Source organism: Silene latifolia, chromosome 8 (genome assembly GCF_048544455.1).
Source record: "Silene latifolia isolate original U9 population chromosome 8, ASM4854445v1, whole genome shotgun sequence".
Taxonomy (NCBI): Eukaryota; Viridiplantae; Streptophyta; class Magnoliopsida; order Caryophyllales; family Caryophyllaceae; genus Silene; species Silene latifolia.
Genome location: NC_133533.1, coordinates 57,672,342 through 57,693,006, shown reverse-complemented (window position 1 = coordinate 57,693,006; position 20,665 = coordinate 57,672,342). Strand labels below are relative to the sequence as shown.

The window sequence follows — 20,665 nt, the reverse complement described above, 5'->3', positions numbered from 1 at the left end:
GATTTAGGCATATGCCGCGTTCTGATTGGAGGTGGTCGTGTCAACCTAAGAGGTTGATTTAGACCTGTCGTGTCTGCCCGAGAAGGCTTATTTAGACTTAGCTAGCTGCCGTGTCAACCCAGGGGGCTGATTAGACATGTGTCGCGTTTTGACTACTTAACCTTGTTCATGACGCAAGGTGTGTTCATCATGTTTAGAGCCAATAGGGGCGTACCTTAGGCAAGTTTATCGTCATTCTAGGATCAGTGGAACGTTATTGCAGGATCCTGGTTGCTCAGAGATCTCTGCGCTCCTTGTGTTTGTGCATGCATGCTGGGGCCCTGACTACGTCGAGTACTCGGTGCCGATATCTATTTTTGGGGGTGGTATCCGGGGTAGCTGCGTGAGCTTTGAGCTGTCGGGCAAGCTCCCCTTCGTATGTTCCACAAGTCGGATGATGAGGGTGCTCCTATTGGAGAGTTAGGTTAGGCATATTGGAGTGCTATGTGCCTTGTCACCCCGCGTTTACAGTTGACAGTCCTGCTGGCAACACTTTCAACGTCCCATAGATGTTAAAGTACAACATGGTATTTTCAAAAGAGCCCAAAATAGAGAAAATCTACTAGAACAATGTGAAGTACCTGGCGCTATCTCATGGGGTTTCAGAGCAACCGTGGTCCCAGGAAGCTACAGACCACACTGCTCCAATAACAGTTTTAAGTTTTGAAGAAATGTAAAAAAAGAAGTAAAATAAAGTTTGGTAGTACGCCTACTACTGTTTTTTTTAGGGTTTTTGAATACAAACTATGTACACTAAACTCTACTTGTTATCAAAAGTGATACCTCTTTAGGTGAAGTATGTTCTATGGTTTGTGTATTATGTGACCATCTATGGTCATCAATCTGTACGCCCCATGGCCAACAACGCCTTCAACCTGGTATGGTCCTTCCCATTTATAGGCAAATTTGCCTACTTTGCGATTTCTGGTGTTTTGGAACACCTCGCGGAGAACCAGGTCTCCTACCTCCAGGAGCCTGATTTTTACGTTCTTGTTGTAGCTTTTGGCGACTGACTGTTTGTAGGCAGCCAGACGTATCTTTGCACTTGCGCGCAGCTCATCTATCGTGTCCAGGCTCCTGATCATCTCTGCATTGTTCAGTTCCCCTGTTATACATCCATACCTGTGGATTAGAAGTAGAACTTCTGATGGAATTACTGCTTTTGCGCCAAATACCAGGTTGAAGGGTGTCTAGCCTGTCACCGTCTTTGGTGTGGTCCTGTCTGACCACAGCACCCGTGGCAACTCATCTGCCCACTTTCCCCCTAACTCCTCTAACCTCCTCCTCAAAATGTCTATAATGATTTTATTATTGGACTCAGCTTGCCCGTTGGACTTGGGAGTCCTGGGTGCTGACTTCTTTAGTGAGATGTTCCATCTGGCACAGTATCCCTCCACGTCATTTGACACGAACTATGACCCATTGTCATATATGATTTCTGATGGGATACCAAACCTGCAGAGGATATTACATTTGATAAAAGAAATGACTTGCTTATATTTTACCTCGGTGAATGCTTCTGCCTCTATCTCCTTTGAAAAATAGTCTGTCATTGTCAGCATTCACAGTCTGTTTCCTGGGCTCTAGGCAGAGGGCCCACGATATCCATTCCCCATGTCGTGAATGGCCAAGGGGAAATGATGGTATGCAAAGGTTCTTTTGGCTGGTGTATCATTGGCGCTGACCGCTGGCGGGCGTCACATTTTTGAGCATATTATGCTGAGCCTGCCCTCATTGTAGGCCAAAAATAGCCTTGTCTGAGGGATTTGTTTGACAGACTTCTGCCTCCTGTATGGTTTCCGCATTCGCTACTGTGGAGGGCATGCAATACAGTTTGTGCTTCTTGCTTATCCAGGCACCGTAAGTAGGGTCCTGCCGGCGACTTTCTAAAAAGCACATTTTCAATCAGCGTGAATTTGGTGGCTTTCATTTTAAAACCCCTTACCTCTTTTTTGCAATTTTGCAGCTTGCCGTGTCTCAGCCAATCCAGGTAAGGCGTACGCCAATCCAGGTAACGCGTACGCCAATCCGGGTCAGCTGTCTGGTCGTCTGTGCTTGATAGAACTGTTGCTTCATCTTGGTGATCTTCTAGCTTTCCTTTGTCTACTTCCTCCGTCTTTTGGATTGATGGCTCCAATACATGCGCGATGGGGATGTTAGCCAGCTCTGTTGGCTTGAAGGTTGCCCCCGGGGTTGCTAGGACGTCAGCCTCTACATTCTGGTCTCTAGGGACTTGTTTGAGCTTGCAATCTCTGAATTTCTGCTTGAGCTCCTTTTCTACTTTTAAATAGGCTATCATATTTGAATCCCTGGCTACATATTCATCATTCACATGGTTGACTATAAGCAAGGAATCGCTATATACCTGTAGGTTTTTTACTCCCAACTCCAGAGCTAGCTACTTCCCTAGTATTAAGGTTTCGTACTCTGTTTCATTGTTAGTTGTCTTAAATTCACAACGAACGGCTTGTGCTATCAGATCCATGTGTGGAGATCGCAAGATCAGGCCTACCCCTTCCCCCCTTTGATTGGAGGCTCCATCGATGTGCATTTGCCAGACTTCTGCTTCCTTATCCTCTTTGAGGGTTAGGATTTCCTTGTCTGCCAGGTTTTGGATAGCTGGGCTGAAATCTGATATGAAATCTGCTAATGCTTGCGACTTTATCGCCGTTCTTGGGTCATACCTAATGTCATACCCACTGAGGTGTACGGACCATTTCGACATTCTGCCTGACAACTCAGGCTTTCTCATTATAGATTTTAGTGGGTAGTTAGTCACAACATGTATGGTGTGGAACTCAAAGTAAGGGCGCAGTTTATAAGATGCAATTACAAGTGCACGTACCAGTTTTTCGAGAGACGTGTACCTGGTCTCTGCTGGCAGCAGAGACTTGCTTACGTGGTAGACTAGCCGTTGCTCCTTATCCTGCTCCCTAGCTAGGACCGCGCTTACTGCCACCTCTGTGACGGCAAGGTAGAGAAAGAATGGTTCTCCTTGCTCTGGTTTTGATAGCAGTGGTGGGGTGCTAAGATAATGCTTCAACTCTCTGAACGCTTTCTCGTGCTCTAGGTCCACTCGAATCTTTGGCTCTTCCTCAGTATATCATAGAATAACCTGCATTTATCTGAGGATCTCGAGATGAACCTGCTAAAAGCTGCTACCTTCCCTGCTAGTCGTTGCACGCCCTTTGGCTTTTCTGGCGACTCTAATTGCAACACTGCCTTAATTTGCTCTGTGCTGGCTTCTATTCCCCTTTGAGTTACAATGTAGCCCAAGAACTTTCCGGATGAGACTCCAAAGGTGCATTTGGAAGGGTTCGGCTTCATTTTGTATTCTCCGAGTGTGCTGAAGGTTCCTGCCAGATGCCGCATGTGATCCTTGGCCTTCTCTGATTTTACTACCATATCGTCAATGTATACATCCATGGTTCTTCCTATTTGTTCTTTGAACATCTGGTTGACCAATCTCTGATACGTAGACCCCACATTCTTCAAGCCGAAAGGCATAATGTTGTAGCAGTATATCCCCCTTTTGGACATGAATGTTGTCTTCTCTTGGTCTGCTGGATCCATTTTGATTCGGTTGTAACCAGTCTAGGCGTCTAAGAATGTTAACATCTCGTGTCCAGCTGTCGCATCTACCATTGCGTCAATGTGTGGCAGCGGGAAGGGATCTTTTGGACATGCTTTGTTGAGGTCGGTGAAATCCACTCATACTCTCCACTTTCCATTCTTCTTGGGCACTACTACCACATTTGATAGCCATTCTGGATATTTTACCTCTCTTATTTTGTTCGCCGCTAGCAAACTATCCACCTCTTGATTGATCACTTTATTCCTTTCAGCTGCAAATTTCCTTCGTCACTGCTGGATAGGCTTGCACTCTGGATTTACACTAAGCTTATGTGTTATGATAGATGGGTCTATTCTTACCATGTTGTCATGGGACCATGCGAAACAATCTATGTTGGCTTGCAGGAACTCGATTAGATGTTGTCTGAGGTCACCTGTGCACCATGCCCCTATTAGCACCGTTCTTTCTGGGTGGAGCTTGTCCAGGTTGATTTGGTCCAGCTCCTCGGCCGGGGGCTCAATGTATTCATCCTGGACATGCTGCTTCTGTGATTGTTATGCTGGAGGACTGGTTGTGCACTTCAATGCCTTTTTATAGCAGCCTAGGGTGTGGGGAACTTCACACATGGGTGATATGTTGAGGGGACTGCCTTCATTAGATGCAACCATGGTCTTCTGAGGATAACGTTGTAGGTAGATGGTCCATCAATGACCAAGTATCTTACCTGTTTATTGATTCCTCCTACGTAGGTTGGGATCATGATCTCCTCTAGTAAGTTAGCCGTTTCTCCACTAAATCCCACCAGCGGGATGGTCTTCTTCTACCATTCCTTTTCGTTGAACCCCATGTTTTCTATGGTTTTCAGCATAATTAGATGACCGAGCTACCAGTATCTACCAGAACCTTCCTAACCGTGTAATTGGGCATTGACAGTGTTATGATAAGTGCATCGTGGTGTTCCTGGCTGTCATGGATATCTTCCTCATCGAAGGTGACAGCAGGCAGGTCACTGTGGGAAACTCTGCAGGAGGTCTCTGGCCTGTCTCCCTTAGTTTCAGTAGCATGTCTCTTTGCCGCCGAATATGTCAGTCCACTTAGGTCTGAGCCGCCTGTTATCATGTTTATTATTTTGGTGCATGTGGGTGGCGCAGCGGGTTTTGCAGAACCCACCTTATCCTGCTGCTTGCCCCCACGTGGTAATATGTGGCTCAGCTCCCCTTGCTCGTACAGGCATCTGATCTCCCTACGTAAAGTGTAGCAATCCTCCGTAGTATGTCCAATGTCACGATGAAACTCGCATTTTTTTCGTACTTTCTTTTTGCCAGGATTGTCCTTCTAGTGGTGACCTGGGCCATCTTACTCCATCTCCCATTTCCCATAGTGCCTTTAGGATTCCTCCGACGCCAGTTGTGAATCCATACTCTGCCAGCGTCGGGAGCTGCTGATTCTCCTATCTGTTGTCAACTCTGTTGATTCCCCTACCATATGGTTTGTATCTCTCCTCTTTCTTTCCAATGGGTTGCTTTCTTCTGGACTTCTCGATAGTCGACGTGCTAGATATGCTCGACGTGCTCGGTATGCTGGCTCTAGCTAGCACGTCTTCTTCCAGTCTAATTGCTGTTGCTGCTTTTTCTTGCACTACCTCAAAGCTATGGAAAGGGTGCATAGTCAGCTGATTGTATAGGTCCGACTCGTGGTGTCAGCCCCTCCTGAATGCTTCCACCGATGTTGACACATCACACTCCCGTACTGCCACCTTTTTGTTATTGAACCTGGTGTTGAATGTTAGGTTTATATACCTCTTATTAGACTCCTCTAATAATGAACTAATTAACTTCTTAATTATTTGTTCTTTAGATCTAGTGCATGCATAACAAAATAAGAGATTTATAAGAAAACAATGTCCCTTACATTGTTAATTTCGGTTTTGTGGGCACAAGTAAGGTCTCCTACCTTCACTTGTTCTTGAGCTATGATGAGTATTAAGATGATCCTCCAAAGACTCCAAGTATAGAAGCCACTCCTCTTGATTGCACCCAAGATTATCCCTTATCTCTACTAAATAATATGTGCTAGATATTTGTTTAGTAGTTTACCTTAAAATTGGTTACTAATACTCATATATTACACTAATAATATTAGTAATTTGATTGAACAATTTAGATTGAATCTTCTCATATTTTAGATGAAGATTAAAGAGTAGAGAGAATAATGCATAACATTTGCATATATTTTGAATGGACAAGAATATAGAGAATGAGTAGAGAACAAAAGTCCTCTAAAGTGGAGGAGGTGTACCGGTCTTAGGAGGGGTAGAGGACCAATACATGGTCCTTCACTTTTGCTTTTGTTCTTATCAAAACCTTAGGCATGTAAGGCTAGGTAAGTAGTGTCATGATGATGTTATTTTAGCTTATTAAAATAAATCACCACCATCCACTAAACCTTCTACATTTCGGTCCACTTCCATAAAATGGACTACCATTTTATTTTGTCAATTTGTCATTTGTCACACAATATGTTACATGTAGTATGTTACATGTTATTAATTAATTTAATGCATATTTATCACATAAATATCATTTTATAAATTAATTAAATTACATACAACAAATTGACTAGTGATACTTGATCACATAAATAAAATGGGTCATATAATTATAATTCACAATATCTTGTAATTATAATTAACCATTCATTCTTATCTCTATCGTTTCTCAAACAATAAGCAATTTTAGTAATAAAGCATTTTTATTACTAAAATAAATCTTATTTAATCTCATTACAATAAGATATCAATTTTCTCTCTCACAAATGAATTGTTCCATTTTAAGGAATTGATCAACTTGTATCGTCATACAATTAATCAACTTTACTGATTATGGCATTATCCTTTAGGTGTGACCTTAAGGGATCAACTGACCACCACCGTCCCTCGACAGTAACGTCAAACTCTAGCAAGCCAATTGTTACCGATTAATGTTGATCAGTTGACTATATAATGAATCATTCCTTATGTATTCTTTATATGAGATTTAATTATGATATTAAATCATGTGATCTCACTATTGTTGAGGACACATTTTCCAACAATCTTCCACTTATCCGAGACAAGTGTGCGTCACCAATTCTTTTGTCCTATTACAATCTCCCACTCAATGCAAGGTGTCTTGCAGGTCGTACTTACATTTGATCATATCTTGAGTGGTTTCCTCGATCTGGAGAGTAACTGTCTGACCGGAATTATCTACCATAGATACCTTCCGAGCGTGGCCACGCATTTCCAGTTAACTACTCCTCGAGTGGCCTTGAGATTTCAAACAACCCTGACAAGGGGTGGACAATTCTTATTGCACTATTCCCTTTGTTCAGCCACAGTTCATCATGACCCAAAATATACCCAGTTTGACCTCATTTACGAAGTCGTAGAGTATAAATCAAAGCTAATAAGAAATTTGTGCCAACTTGGGCGAATAGTCTCTAGTCAAAATAATTGACTCATAAGAATAATATAGTAGCTCTTGCCATGACCAGGCTTTATGAATTACCAGAACTCTATAAGCGGTCACTGCCAGACAGAGTTTCCCATACAGTCTGCCTATGTGATCGACTAGTCATCCATATGACTCTATGGCAGTTGAACTTGCCATCAATCGCATCACACTCTAGTCACTTCGAGACGTCACCTCATATAAGTAACTAGGGGCGAATACCATGTCAATCCAGTTCACTTTAATGGGGTTCAATTTGTCTCTACAACCCATTTGGATACAACAAGGTAACGGGTGAGTTTAATAAAACTCAAATGATAAATGCGATTATCACATATGAATAGTAAATACACTATTACTACTTCATATCTTATAATCTTTAGTGTATTATTAACACTCGTTGAAATGCAATAAAAGCTTGGCAAGTAGATATACCCTATATCCATATATTCCAACTTTGTCAATGGTTATTTCCTTCAATTCAATGTTATTTCTAATAACCTGAATTTATCTCTAAGTATTTGTCTATTCTTCTTACTAGACTTGGGCTCTTTTACTTGAAAGATGCTCCCACTGTTATCGCATAACTTGTGATAAAGTCATTTGTAGAGGGATTCACTCTTAATCCCTAGGTTGACCATTTTTATCACAATTTACTTAGATTCCTTTTGTAGAATTTGCAATGCGCAAAACTAAAACACTTTTCTAGTTTCTTACTCCTAAGTCAATAAGACATCCTAGGATTTCAACAAATCCTTTTCGGTTTGGAAACTAAAGTTTGTGCAACCCTTCAACACATAACTTAGTTCATCATCCAAACATATGAACAAGTCTTCAATTGTTCTTTAAGGCTTTCACAAGACCATATTATGGATTAAATTGTTATTGACTCATTATGCTCCTAGTATATGATTCATCACAGCACGTGCGTCTGTTAGCATACATTTTCGTTCTAATGGCGGAAACATTAGTAATCGATTTCATGTGATCAACAACTTAATAGGTTCAGTGAATGACTATGACTCCATCATAGTAATTCCACTTTCATCATCATGAATACCCTATTAAACCTTGTTGATTTTAAAAGGATCTTATCATCATAAGACACTTAACTCTATGCCAATATTCTCTCACATAGATTCACTAATCTTAGAATATATCGCACCTTTTCCTAGTCTCCCAATCACTCTTTCACAGAAGAGACCATTGGTACATTATTCTCAATAAGTAATATGTTATCAACATATAAGACATAGAGAAACAATTCTAGCTCTAACTTAACTTCATGTATAATCATGATTCTTCAATCATGTGAATGAAACCATTCACTATTATCACATGAACGAAAAAATATAATCCTTTAATGCTAGCTTAAGACCATCTTGTGATCACTTAAGATAGCTACACACAATATGTTAGGATTCTTTGATCTTCATCTGAGGTTTTGTGTTTCAGACACATCCTTCTCTAAATTCCCATTTTAGAAAAACGAATTTTATTTGCCATTTTTCATTAAAATGAAATGCGGCAATTCCTAATATAATTAATCTTGATCAACATCTTCATGTCAATCTTATGCATTTGAGTACTCTAAAGCTCTATTTAACTTTAAAGAGGCCCTTGCTTTAAAGTAAATATACTCTTGAGTAACAATTTTCGGATTGTAATGCTATGGCTCGTATGTAACAAGGTCGATTTGGGACAAGGTCATAATACCATTACTTTCGCAAAGCAATATTTTAACCAATAAGACATGTGCGATAAACTCCCACTGAGCTATACTCCCACTCTATCTTTATAGATTATAGTTCAACTATACTCCCACTCTATAGTTCTATTACTTTCACAAAGTAACACAATAAGACATGTTTGTAACGATCCAATTTACTCCCACTCTATCTCTCATAAATACATCTATCTTCTTGAGAGATAGTTTTGTGAGTTACAAACATATATATATATATATATATATATGGTGGAGTATTATGAGTTTATCTAGACTATGTATTAGCTTTCAAAAGGCCATCCCTTACATGACAGTTTGATTCATGTAATATACGAGTCTTATCCATGTCATCTGTTTAATAGACTCTCTATTCTAGGTATCTCATGGTTGACCATCCGTTTAGAATTACTTGTCCGTTTTGGATTGCAAATTCCCAAAATTGAGTTCAACAACTCAAACCAACTCATATTAGTTTGATCTTATGGGTAGTGACACTAGGTGATAAGCCATCTTTAATAAATCAAATTTATTACTTAGATCTTTGCCACTACGATCGGATCGTAATGCTTTAGTCTTTTCTTCAATTGGTTCTCTACACCATTTAGAAATTTCTCAAATTTTTCAAATGCTTCACTTAATATTTGATTAAGTAAATATACCCATATCTACTTAAATCATCGGTAAAAGTGACGAAGTAGTCATAAATTCTCCTTGTGGTGATGCTCATTAGAACACATACGTCGGCATGTATTAGTCCCAACAAATCACTTACTCATGTCCCTTTACCACTAAAGGAAGTACAAATCATATTGCAAAGGAGACAAGTTTCGCATATTCCATATGATTGAAAATCAAATGGTTCATTAAATCCAGTCGACACTAGCATTTAATGCGTTTCTCATTTATGTAACCTAATTGAAAAAGTCAAATGTACAAATCATTTGGATTACTAGTTATGAGTCTTTTGGATCGTATTATGTAGATATCATTGCTTGAATTGGAAGTGTGTAAAACTTGTATATCATAAAGATAATTGACATGACTCACAGCTATGTCTATTTTCAATAAAATACAACAATTGTCTTTGATGGCAAAATATAAATCCTATCAAGTCTCACATAGAAATGGAAATAATGTTTTAGACATAATCGGTACATAATAACAACTATGTTGATTACAACTCAAAGCTTTTAGCTAAAACAAGTACATAAGTCCCTCTTGAAGTGGTGGCTACCCTAGCTCCATTTCCTTGTCGGAGATTCATATCACTCTTGTTTAGCTTTTCCACATTTCCAAGTCCCACTTGGAGTAATAAGTCCAACTTTGATATCTCCCAAATACTTGGGGCAATTTCGCTTCCAATGGCCCATGACATTACAATAATGACATTCCTCATAGGATTGGGCACCCTTCTTGGTCTTGGTTTTGGTAGTCCCACTATCCATTTCCAATTCTTTATCAGGTTTGGGTTTCTCATCCATCTTTGCCTTTCCTTTATTAATACCAATACTCCTTTCATTGCAAGGACACTCTTTCTAGAACTCCCACTGAATTTGATATTTCTCCTTGTTTCTTCAAACATGGATGCCTTGGGTTTTATTAGATTTTCTTCACAATATTTTCTTTCCAAGGTGGTGGGCAATAATATTGGAGTGGGTAAGAAGCAAAAATTTCTATCCTGACCAATGCCAACGCGTAATTCTCTAATCGTATCATTGTCATACTCGGAACATTTTTCATCAAATGATTGGAGCCATGTATCAACGGTGATAGGTGTAGGAGTATTAGATGAATGCATTGCGTATAATTAACTACAAAAACGGAAATGGAGGAAATAATTAACATCTATCGTTTCTATAAACTCGTGAATTACACTACAAGTATTGCATTTATATAGTGACCTCCACCCAACTATATAAATGATTCCGAGATCCAAATTCATATTAATACGGGTACGGTGATCCGAGTCATCCCTTATTAATATAACTCGGTGGATTAACCTCTTAATCGATTCTACTTTTAGAACTCTCGGTCGATAAAAAATACTCTAATTTTCATCGTTAGCCCGGAACACATGCGACTACGGTCACGAATACTTCCGTGGAGCTCAATCCAAATTTCGATGTAATAACATTTTATTACCCACTTACCCAACGTAACAAGGTTTGTATTACGGTGAAGCCGGCTTAACTCCCTTATGAAATTGGGATTCATGGTTTCTACTATTTGGTAAGGCTATTTCTCAATTATTATTTGTGAGAGGTCTTGTCAATTTATTATCTATCACGTTTTAAGTGAACTAAAGCGGTGAACTTCGATAATTATAATTGACACGGTCGATGACTCGACTTGATATGCATGTTGTTGTTTATGGCGATTTGGCAATGCATGTAACATATTAAAAGAAATGCTAAGCAATAATAAAGTTCCTAGTATGACCTTCCTAAAATAGAAAATCTAATAATCTATTACATATTCAGAAACCAACTCCATTGGTCCCTTGAATCTTCAAGTGGCACACCTCCCAAGACACTGTCTTCGTCGGATCATCTTTTCGAATGGCACCACCTTTGAAGATACTCCATAATTACAAATAATAATAAAAATACAAATCTATTCCTATTATACATTTGTAAAATGGAAAAATTAATAAAAATAAAAGTGATACGAGATCACATTAAATTACAATCGAATCAATATTCCCTTTCATTACGGGTAATATCGATTAAAACTAAGGTCATACTAAGATAAAATTACATAATTCCAAATTACATAATTAAAATACATTCAACAATTGAAATATGAAGCATTATAATATGTACCTATCATGCCAAATGATATGCCAAATCGCTCTTTTTAACTTATGTCGTACAAATAACCCGGTTTTATGGAAATGCGTGATAATAACCTTTTAAAATCACTAATTAACACTTAAATCACATATAAGCTCAAGTTAATTATCCTAACACTTTTTAGAACTCAAAAATTAGTCATCACTCAATTTTTGACAACAATTCAACTTGATTTTTTTTTATGCTCGTTTTTTACCTTAAAATCATAATATTTATGAAATAAACCCAAATTAAATTATAAAAATTTTAAAATTTGAATTTTAAATTTTTTAACATTCTGGAATAATCCCATGACACTCATAATGTCAAAAATCATGTTTAAAATTTTCGAATTAATTTTGAGAAAATATAGTTGCATTTTATCGGTTTTATCTTATAAAATATTTAAAGTATCCGAAAATTAATCCAATAATTTTTACAACCTTAGATATAATTAGTGGGATATTTATACAACTTAAAATAATTTTCTCATTCCATGCAATATGTTTTAGCTATTTATGCCAAAATAGTCACTATTTATGCCATTTTTACACTAAAAATTCATAAATCATGCTAAATTAGATCATTTAATCTTGAAATTTACATACACTCTTTAAATTATTCATGTGACAACATATTAAAGTTTCAAGGCCCAATTCGAAATATAACTATTTTTAACCATTTAACCTCTTTTAATCCATTTTTATCTCATAAAAATCATAAATCTTGCAATATTAATCCAATTAATATTTTACACACAACTTGTAAAATATGAATGTGAGGTCATATAAAATTTTCAAGGTCATAGACTTAGTATAACTATTTTTAGCATTTTAATTCCCATTTTAGTCATAAAAATGTAATAAAATGACCAAAAATCATTAAAATAAGCACTAAATTTCCATAAATCATAAAAATGACCTAAAAATATTTTAGGACCATAATATATAACATGCATGATGATTTCGTGGCTTATACTTATAAATCACAAATTTTTAGTTTTATATGTTAACTTTTTAACTCGGAAAAACAATAACCGATTATGCATGCAACATCCTTATGCTCCGATACCACTTGTTAGGTTTATGTACCTCTTATTAGACTCATCTAATAATGAACTAATTAACTTTTTAATTATTTGTTCTTTAGATCTAGTGCATGCATAACAAAATAAGAGATTTATAAGAAAACAATGTCCCTTACATTGTTAATTTCGGTTTTGTGGGCACAAGTAAGGTCTCCTACCTTCACTTGTTCTTGAGCTATGATGAGTATTAAGATGATCCTCCAAAGACTCCAAGTATAGAAGCCACTCCTCTTGATTGCACCCAAGATTATCCCTTATCTCTACTAAATAATATGTGCTAGATATTTGTTTAGTAGTTTACCTTAAAATTGATTACTAATACTCATATATTACACTATTACCGCATTAATATTGATTATTTCACTACTCTCGTTGTTGTTTCTACCACTTTCACTAATCTCGGTGATAATATTATAACTTTTACTATTCAAATGATTGATTACTATCATATAACTATATTCAATGTTACTAAAATTCTTTTCTTTACTGACGAAATTACTTTTACTACTTAGGCATGCAATTTTAAGAAGATTATATATTTATATAAATATATTACATATATGCATTAAATCAAATCGAAAGAATTATGCAATGTTATATATTATGGAATCTAACTTGAATTATTTATAACATTCTTATATTATATTTTTGTATGTTAACTAATTAACATCTCTATACATCTAATAAACTATAAAGTTTAATAAAATTGCATATATTTTAAATTTAATATATAATTTTATGATGATAATAATTAATACCATAAGTGTGCATGTTTATAGTAATTAATTATTTTATTTTAAGAAAATTGACCATCTTCTAGTCTTCTATAAATATTTAGGAAAATTACCAAGCATCTTCTTTCTTTTAGTCTCCTTGAAATTGACCATCTTAATTAATTATTTTATTTTAAGGAAATTGACCACCATGTTTTAGTCTCTTACAAATGTTTAGGAAAATTACCAAGTTTCTATATAATTTAATTTTAACCCAAACTATATAATATTTGAATTGAGATCCCTTAATCGGGTCCATCACACGGTGCTAGTGATTTAAAACTATATAGTATAATTAATTTGTATAACTTTCTTTAATTACATTGAAGTCCCTTGGTTTCTGGATTTAATATATAGTATTGATATGAAATATTCTTTCTTCACTAAATTTTTTTGAGACGCAGTCATTTGATATCATATATATTAGGGTTATTTAATAGAAATACTCCGAACTATTAGAGTTCTTCTTAAAATACTCTGTACTTTATTTTAACTATGAATATTACCAACTAATGCAGCCCGTCCCATCGAACAGAATTGCTCTCTTTTTTACCCGATGCAGCAGGTAATTATGTGTTAAACGGACCCACTTTTTCCTTTAATAAGAACTTCATCTTCATCTCTTTCATTTTCTGCAATTATTTATGTAATTTCTTCCATAAATTCTGTTTCTCCTCTCTAATGTTTTTAATCTTTCCTTAAAATTTCTTCCATAAACCTTTATCATCCTTTTTTCTGGGGTAATTAGCTTGACTAATACTATCAGTTTCACAGTTATAAGCTTTAATTAGGATCCCAAATTCATAAAAGCTGAAACTTAAAAGTAACCCAAATTGTCGAAATGTAATCGAAAGAAAAAACAATACATCAAAACACAGAAATAAATCCATTAAAAGATTAAAACTTTGGATCGACTTAATATGAATAAACATCTACTACTCACAATTGAATATTCAACGACATAACCCAGATCATGATTTACCCATCAATTAGATTTGCCCAATTTAAATTCATAAAAACCCAATTCAAATAACCAACAAAATTGACAATTAACCATTTAACCAACATTAAAATCAGTTAAAAAACACAAAATATGAGTATTTTATTAGATTTTAATATACAGCAAAATCATAAAATAAAATTATCTAAGCAAAATAGGGAATTAGAGATTAAACGAGAAGATCAGTAAGGATAAAATTTAAGCCAGAAGGGGTAAGTAAATAAGGGTGAATAAAGATAAAGAAATAATGAAGGAAATAGAAAGTTTTATACTATATATACAAGAGTAACCGGTAGAACAGGTAGCCTGTCCACCTGTTCTATTAAATGAGAGGGTTGCATTAGTTGATAGTATTCATAATTTTTTTTTTTTTGGGAAAGGTTAAGTAATATAAATCAAAAGAATAGAGTTATGTACAACTTTGCATCAACCACACTATTACATCAACAATAGAACAGACTGCAAAACAAACAACAAACTAGCGAATACTATTCATAGTTAAAACAAAGTATGTAATATTTTGAGAAGGAGCATAATAATTCAGAGTATTCCCATTAAATAACCCATATATTATCAATTTACCCTCAAAAATTTACATTAATTACATATCTTAGTTCCGTCACAGCTTAGGCATACTATTTGTACGACTTCTCGAAGTATTTATTTTTCAAATGAAGGACGCTTCTTACAAAATCGTACACATCTAAGATATAAGCATCGCAAAAGGACAAAATTAAAGAAGCAAATGAATTCGTTCATGGAAAGTAACATGGATATTGAGTTTACTTACAGTAAGCGTAAGTATTGGATCAACACGCAAAACAATATTTAATTTTAATTTTAATGCCAATTTTAATGGTGGCATCAACTAGGATTAACTATATTCACAATAAACCTCCCATTTCATTTTGGCACAAAAATTAAGAAAACACACTACCCCACCATATAATTAAATTTGGACCACACAAATACACTACTCCACCATACAATTAAATTTGGACCACACAAACACTTACCAAAAAAGGAAATAGGGAGGTTTATTATGAATGGGAGGGAGTATATAATAATGAAAGTGGTAATTAATTATTGAGGATGTGATTAAAGAGGAAAGGAGTGAAATGACAAAATTAACCTTGATAAAGCCTATAAAAGGAGTAGTAGAAGAAGAAGAGTTCATCATCAAAACCCAATTCCAAGCAACAAAAACAATACTAAACACACAAAATTATTAATATTAATCCATTTTAATTTCGATACGAAAAATGGGGTCCAACACCAAGGCAGTAGCAGCAATGATGCTAGTGAACCTAGCCATGTTTGCATTTGTGACAGCAAATGCAACATATATACCAGGAACAACAACACCGTGCCCAACACTCGACGTATGTGTACAGCTACCGTTGGTGGGTGTGACTTTGGGTTACCAAGCTGGGACTCCTTGTTGTACCCTTATCAGTGGGCTTGTGGCTGCTAATGCACAAGTCTGCATATGCACCGGCCTCGTTGGTTCCCTTCTTGGTTCTACCCTTGGTGGCCTTCTTGGCCTCGGAGGCCTTCTTGGCGGTTTACTTAGCACCGCTGATCTTAACAAAGAGCTGGCTGTTCTCATCAATGCCTGTAACATCCCCAACTTCACCTGCCCTTATTGATTAACATACAATGTCCATTCTTAATCATATGAATGGACGATTACAAGCTTCTTAATTGCGTACTTTTGTTATCAACCTAAATAATAATGCGTGTCATGAAATCTTCCAAGCATGCATGCATGGCGGTACGTACTACCGTGTCTTGCCATCCGCCATGCATGCATATCTAGTTATCTACTTAAACCCTAGCTTTTACGTATGTTTGTCTTTCTGTAATGTACCTTACGTTAAGCTCCGTCCTTGTAATTGGGTTTGGTAATGAGACTTGTTTCTTTATCTCTTTATTTACACTCCTGAGTCATTACTCAATCATACAGTATGTGGTAGCTGAGCTATGCGCGAATCCATGACGGATACAAAGCGGGCCTAGAGTTTGTCATCCCCGCTAGCATATAATCGAACATAAACAAATGATTGTCACTGAGGCCGGGAGCGAGTATTAATTAATTACGATCATATCGGAAGTAATCAATTCGTATTTTAGAACAAGTTGTCAATAGAGAATAGTCCTAAGAATTAAGAAGCCTAATTTAACGTACATGCATGTGAATTAAAACTTGGGAAATTAACTGAGATCAATTTATAGTACATTTTTGTTTAATCAAACCCTATATTAAGAGACTACTCAGTAACCATGAATCTATAGTGAAATTATAAAAACGAGTTTGAAATTACAATCATTGCTATTGCCCTTATAGGCCTTATTGTTACGGTGAGTGATCTTACTGTTGGTGGTGTTTGATATCTCGTCAATTTTAGCCAACTTGAATTGGCAGTACGAAAATATATATAACCAATTCAATTTTATTAGGTTCAGGGGTAGCGGAAAATATTAAGCATATAATTATTAAGAAAAAATGGGAGTCATGAAAAAATTAAATGTGTTTCATAACCTATATAAATTCAAAATACAAACGCATAATCAACAATCAAATGAGCGCTCGATATTAACTTAATATTTTCATTTTATAACTCAAAACTTATCTTTATTTTATTATTCGCCTATAGTTTGGATCCCTGTTTGGTAAACAACGGATTAGTTTTAGCATAAGCAGATTGCAAAAGCAGATTATAAATGGCAGATTTTATCAGAAGGTTTGACTAGCATATTATAATTAGCAGAATTAATTTGAGTGTTTGGTAATTGGCAGATTACGAATAGTAGATCGTTACTTTTCTTTGGAAAATGGAGAAAAATTTTCTATTTTACAATATGCTAACCAATATCTTTGGGGTAAGCGATATTGTAAAACAAAGATATTGACCCCAAATATCTTTGTTTCAACATCTTTGTTTACCAAACACTAAAATTAGCATATTCATTGGTCAAACATGCTAAAACCCTTGAATATGCTAAAAATTGGTTGGTATGCTGTTTACCAAACAACGCCTATGTAGCTTTACGAAACATAAATGCTTAACATTGCTAAGTACTCGTAATGCGTTAGAATCATCACATTTATAATTTGACAGTTGTTCTTTATTTCATTTTCTATACAATTTTGATAATTTACGATTTACAAAAATATAGAAATTATAACATAATAATTAAGTAAAATCGGCCTAGTACACAAATAAAACGACATCAAGAATATTGCAAAAAATAACCAATTAATCAAAAGGCCTCACCCATTACAATAATCATTTAACAAGGCATTGTAACAATGAAGAAAAAAATTAATTTATACCATTTGCAACGTGTGGGGTAGGATGGCGGAAGCGTCTTGGTTCGTATTTTGTGTTTATTCGCGATTAATCGACATTTTCGGCGATTTGAACGGATGAATATTTTTTTTTTTGGTTTTTTTTGTGTGAAAATTTGGAGATATTTACCAAACTAGACCTATAGCTTGATAATGGTTGGAATCCTCGTAACGCGACAAGGAAATTCCCCTTAAACGTTGGAGCGCGTCCGCGGCTTAAGTCGAGATTCGAAACGCGTCGATCCCAATTTTGTCTCTACACTCGTGTATGCCACACAAAATGCTTTGACGGTTTCAGAGAAAACTTCTCGAAAACAATTTTTAATTTCAACAACAATGATCTAAAATGAAATACAATCTAGCCTTTTATAAGGCCCCTAAACCGACCTAAAGGGATTGGGATGACCACATTTGACCCGTAATAAATACTCCCTCCGTACCACACCAAACGTAATGTAGTGGAAAATGGAGTATTTAAGAAAAGGTGGAAAAAGTAAGGGTAAAGTGGGGAGAAAATAGGTGGGGTATGTGATTGTGGGTTGATAGGTGGGGTATGTAATGACATTTTGTGTAAATAACAAATGGTATAAGGATAATTTGGTAATATTGTGGGCCAAATAAGGGATGTTACCTTTGGTGTGGTACGTCCGTTTATAGTAAGTGTTACCTTTGGTGTGGTACGGAGGGAGTACAATTCTACCTAGTTCTTAGCATAGTCTCCTAATTTAATTTTATGAAGAAAAAAATAAGTTGACAACATAGATTACAATGCAAGGCAAATAACAAATTATCTTGAATTCCCGCAATGAAGCTTCCACACGGCAGCCACCCGTGGGCTTCACTTCCTTTTCCCCTAGTTTTGCATGCTTGCTCTTATTTGTCAACCCGTAACTTGATTGTCCGCCATATTTATTATGGGCTTATTTGGACTGGATTTATTCGTGATTCCCGCTAAAATTTATTTGAAGCCTCGAACCCCCGCCAACCGGTTAGAGTACCACCCTTTTACTACCACTGAAACACACTAGTTTCATTGTAGATTTTATGCAGTTTGTTTTATTTATTCGTTCACAAATGCTCAGATTTGGGGTAGTAAAATATCATCGTCAAATCTATTTTTTTTGGGTTTGGCTACCCCTTGCTACCTACTGGGTTCGCCCATAATTAGGTTTATTATATGTCGAGTTTAAAATAATATTCACTCATAAAAACTTCTCTTGTACATAATTCGTACATATAATGATCAAAATCTGAAATCTACAAGCAAGACTTCAAAAATTCATTCAAAAATAATGATGGCTCATATAACATGTAAAATCAAACCCTAATCAACTCGAATAGACATAACAATAATTAACCCTCAATTACAATCCGACTCGACCAAAAGGACAATGTTGAACCATCATAAGCCCAATAACTTGTGGTCATAGCCAGGGGCCTCTTTTCGGGGGTCCTAGGACACCGCAAACGGAATTTTGTTTATGTAATTTAGTCCAATTTTTAGGTAAAAATAAAGTAAATTTATATTTTCATGTGGAAATAGGTATTAGGGAACCCACAAAGAAATTTTTTTTTGGATCCGCTATTGATCATAACGGCCTTTTCGACCCAAAACAAACCTAACTAGAACGGTTTCATACTCTAGTATGGTAGTGCGCATACTTTTTTTTTAACCAAAAAAATGGGTGCACCGCCATACTAGAATGATTGTCGGGTGGTATATATTGACTATTGAGTTTGAGTTCCACAATGAAAGTCTTTTTCTTTTTGAAGCTATTTTATAAATTAATTATCAAATTAGTGCTTATTTTAAATTATTTTTCGTCAATGGATTAACGCCATCAATTTCATTTTTCTTCTTTTTGGAAATCTGAGGGCAAGCCGCTACATGAAGTGTCGGTTTTAGTCCTAGATCAATGATTTTGAAAGATAACATAAAATGACAGATACTAAAACGAAATAACATCTAGGATTCGAACTCAGATATATATATATATAGTACCTTCTAGTATAAAAGGAGACTACCAACCAGGTAATTGCACCAATTCAACTCTAATTATGTGTTATGTTGGCATCTTTAACATTACCTTTACGAATTTACGGAAAATAGTATCCCCTTTGTTTAAATCTTTTTTTTTTTTTATTGTTTGTGAATCGTATTGTAATCAAAGTAAACAAATGATTTACACGGGAGAATATATAATAGGTACTCATTCCATAATTAATTTATTAAATTACATTAAAATTCATAAAAAAAAAGAATCCCGCCCACCATGCCATATATGCAGATATTAATATACTCCATATCGAAACTACATAAATTTTAAAACCCATTCAATCTAGCAATATAAAATTGGAAAATGTTAAATACAACCCAATACCATTTAATATCCTTCTAAATTTGGTATTAATTTAGAAATTAGGGAGTATATGAATATATATGGTGGCTAAGAATTTCAAAATAACTAGTTGTCTAGTTGATACACAAACTAATAAGACCTAGATTATTTCGAACGCAAAAGAATAGTATATTAGGAGACTTACTATTTTAACTAGTATAGATTATGCGCGTATGCGCGGTATTTTAGATAAAAACATTAAAGAAAATTATAATAAAACTGATATTTAACTCAATTTGAAATTTAATTGTAAATTTATTATTATGAATAGTTTGTATTAACAGTGGAAAAGGGAAAGTTCAGTATAATCCAAATGTAAATATAATATAACTAGTGTGAATCCCGCGCAAATGCGCGATTTTTTAGATAAATATGTTATAGAATTTAACAATT

General features: G+C 35.6%; 2 protein-coding genes across 2 annotated transcripts; one reads left to right on the top strand and one right to left on the bottom strand.

Annotated features, from left to right (window-relative positions):
* Positions 1 to 1,753: 1,753 nt before the first annotated feature.
* LOC141595235 (uncharacterized) lies at positions 1,754 to 2,338 on the bottom strand. Its single transcript, XM_074415201.1, has one exon. It carries the CDS (start codon positions 2,336 to 2,338, stop codon positions 1,754 to 1,756), a length of 585 nt encoding a protein of 194 aa, XP_074271302.1.
* Positions 2,339 to 15,783: 13,445 nt separating this feature from the next.
* Positions 15,784 to 16,170, top strand: LOC141595234 (putative lipid-binding protein AIR1). The gene has a single exon (XM_074415200.1). It carries the CDS (start codon positions 15,784 to 15,786, stop codon positions 16,168 to 16,170), a length of 387 nt encoding a protein of 128 aa, XP_074271301.1.
* Positions 16,171 to 20,665: the final 4,495 nt, after the last annotated feature.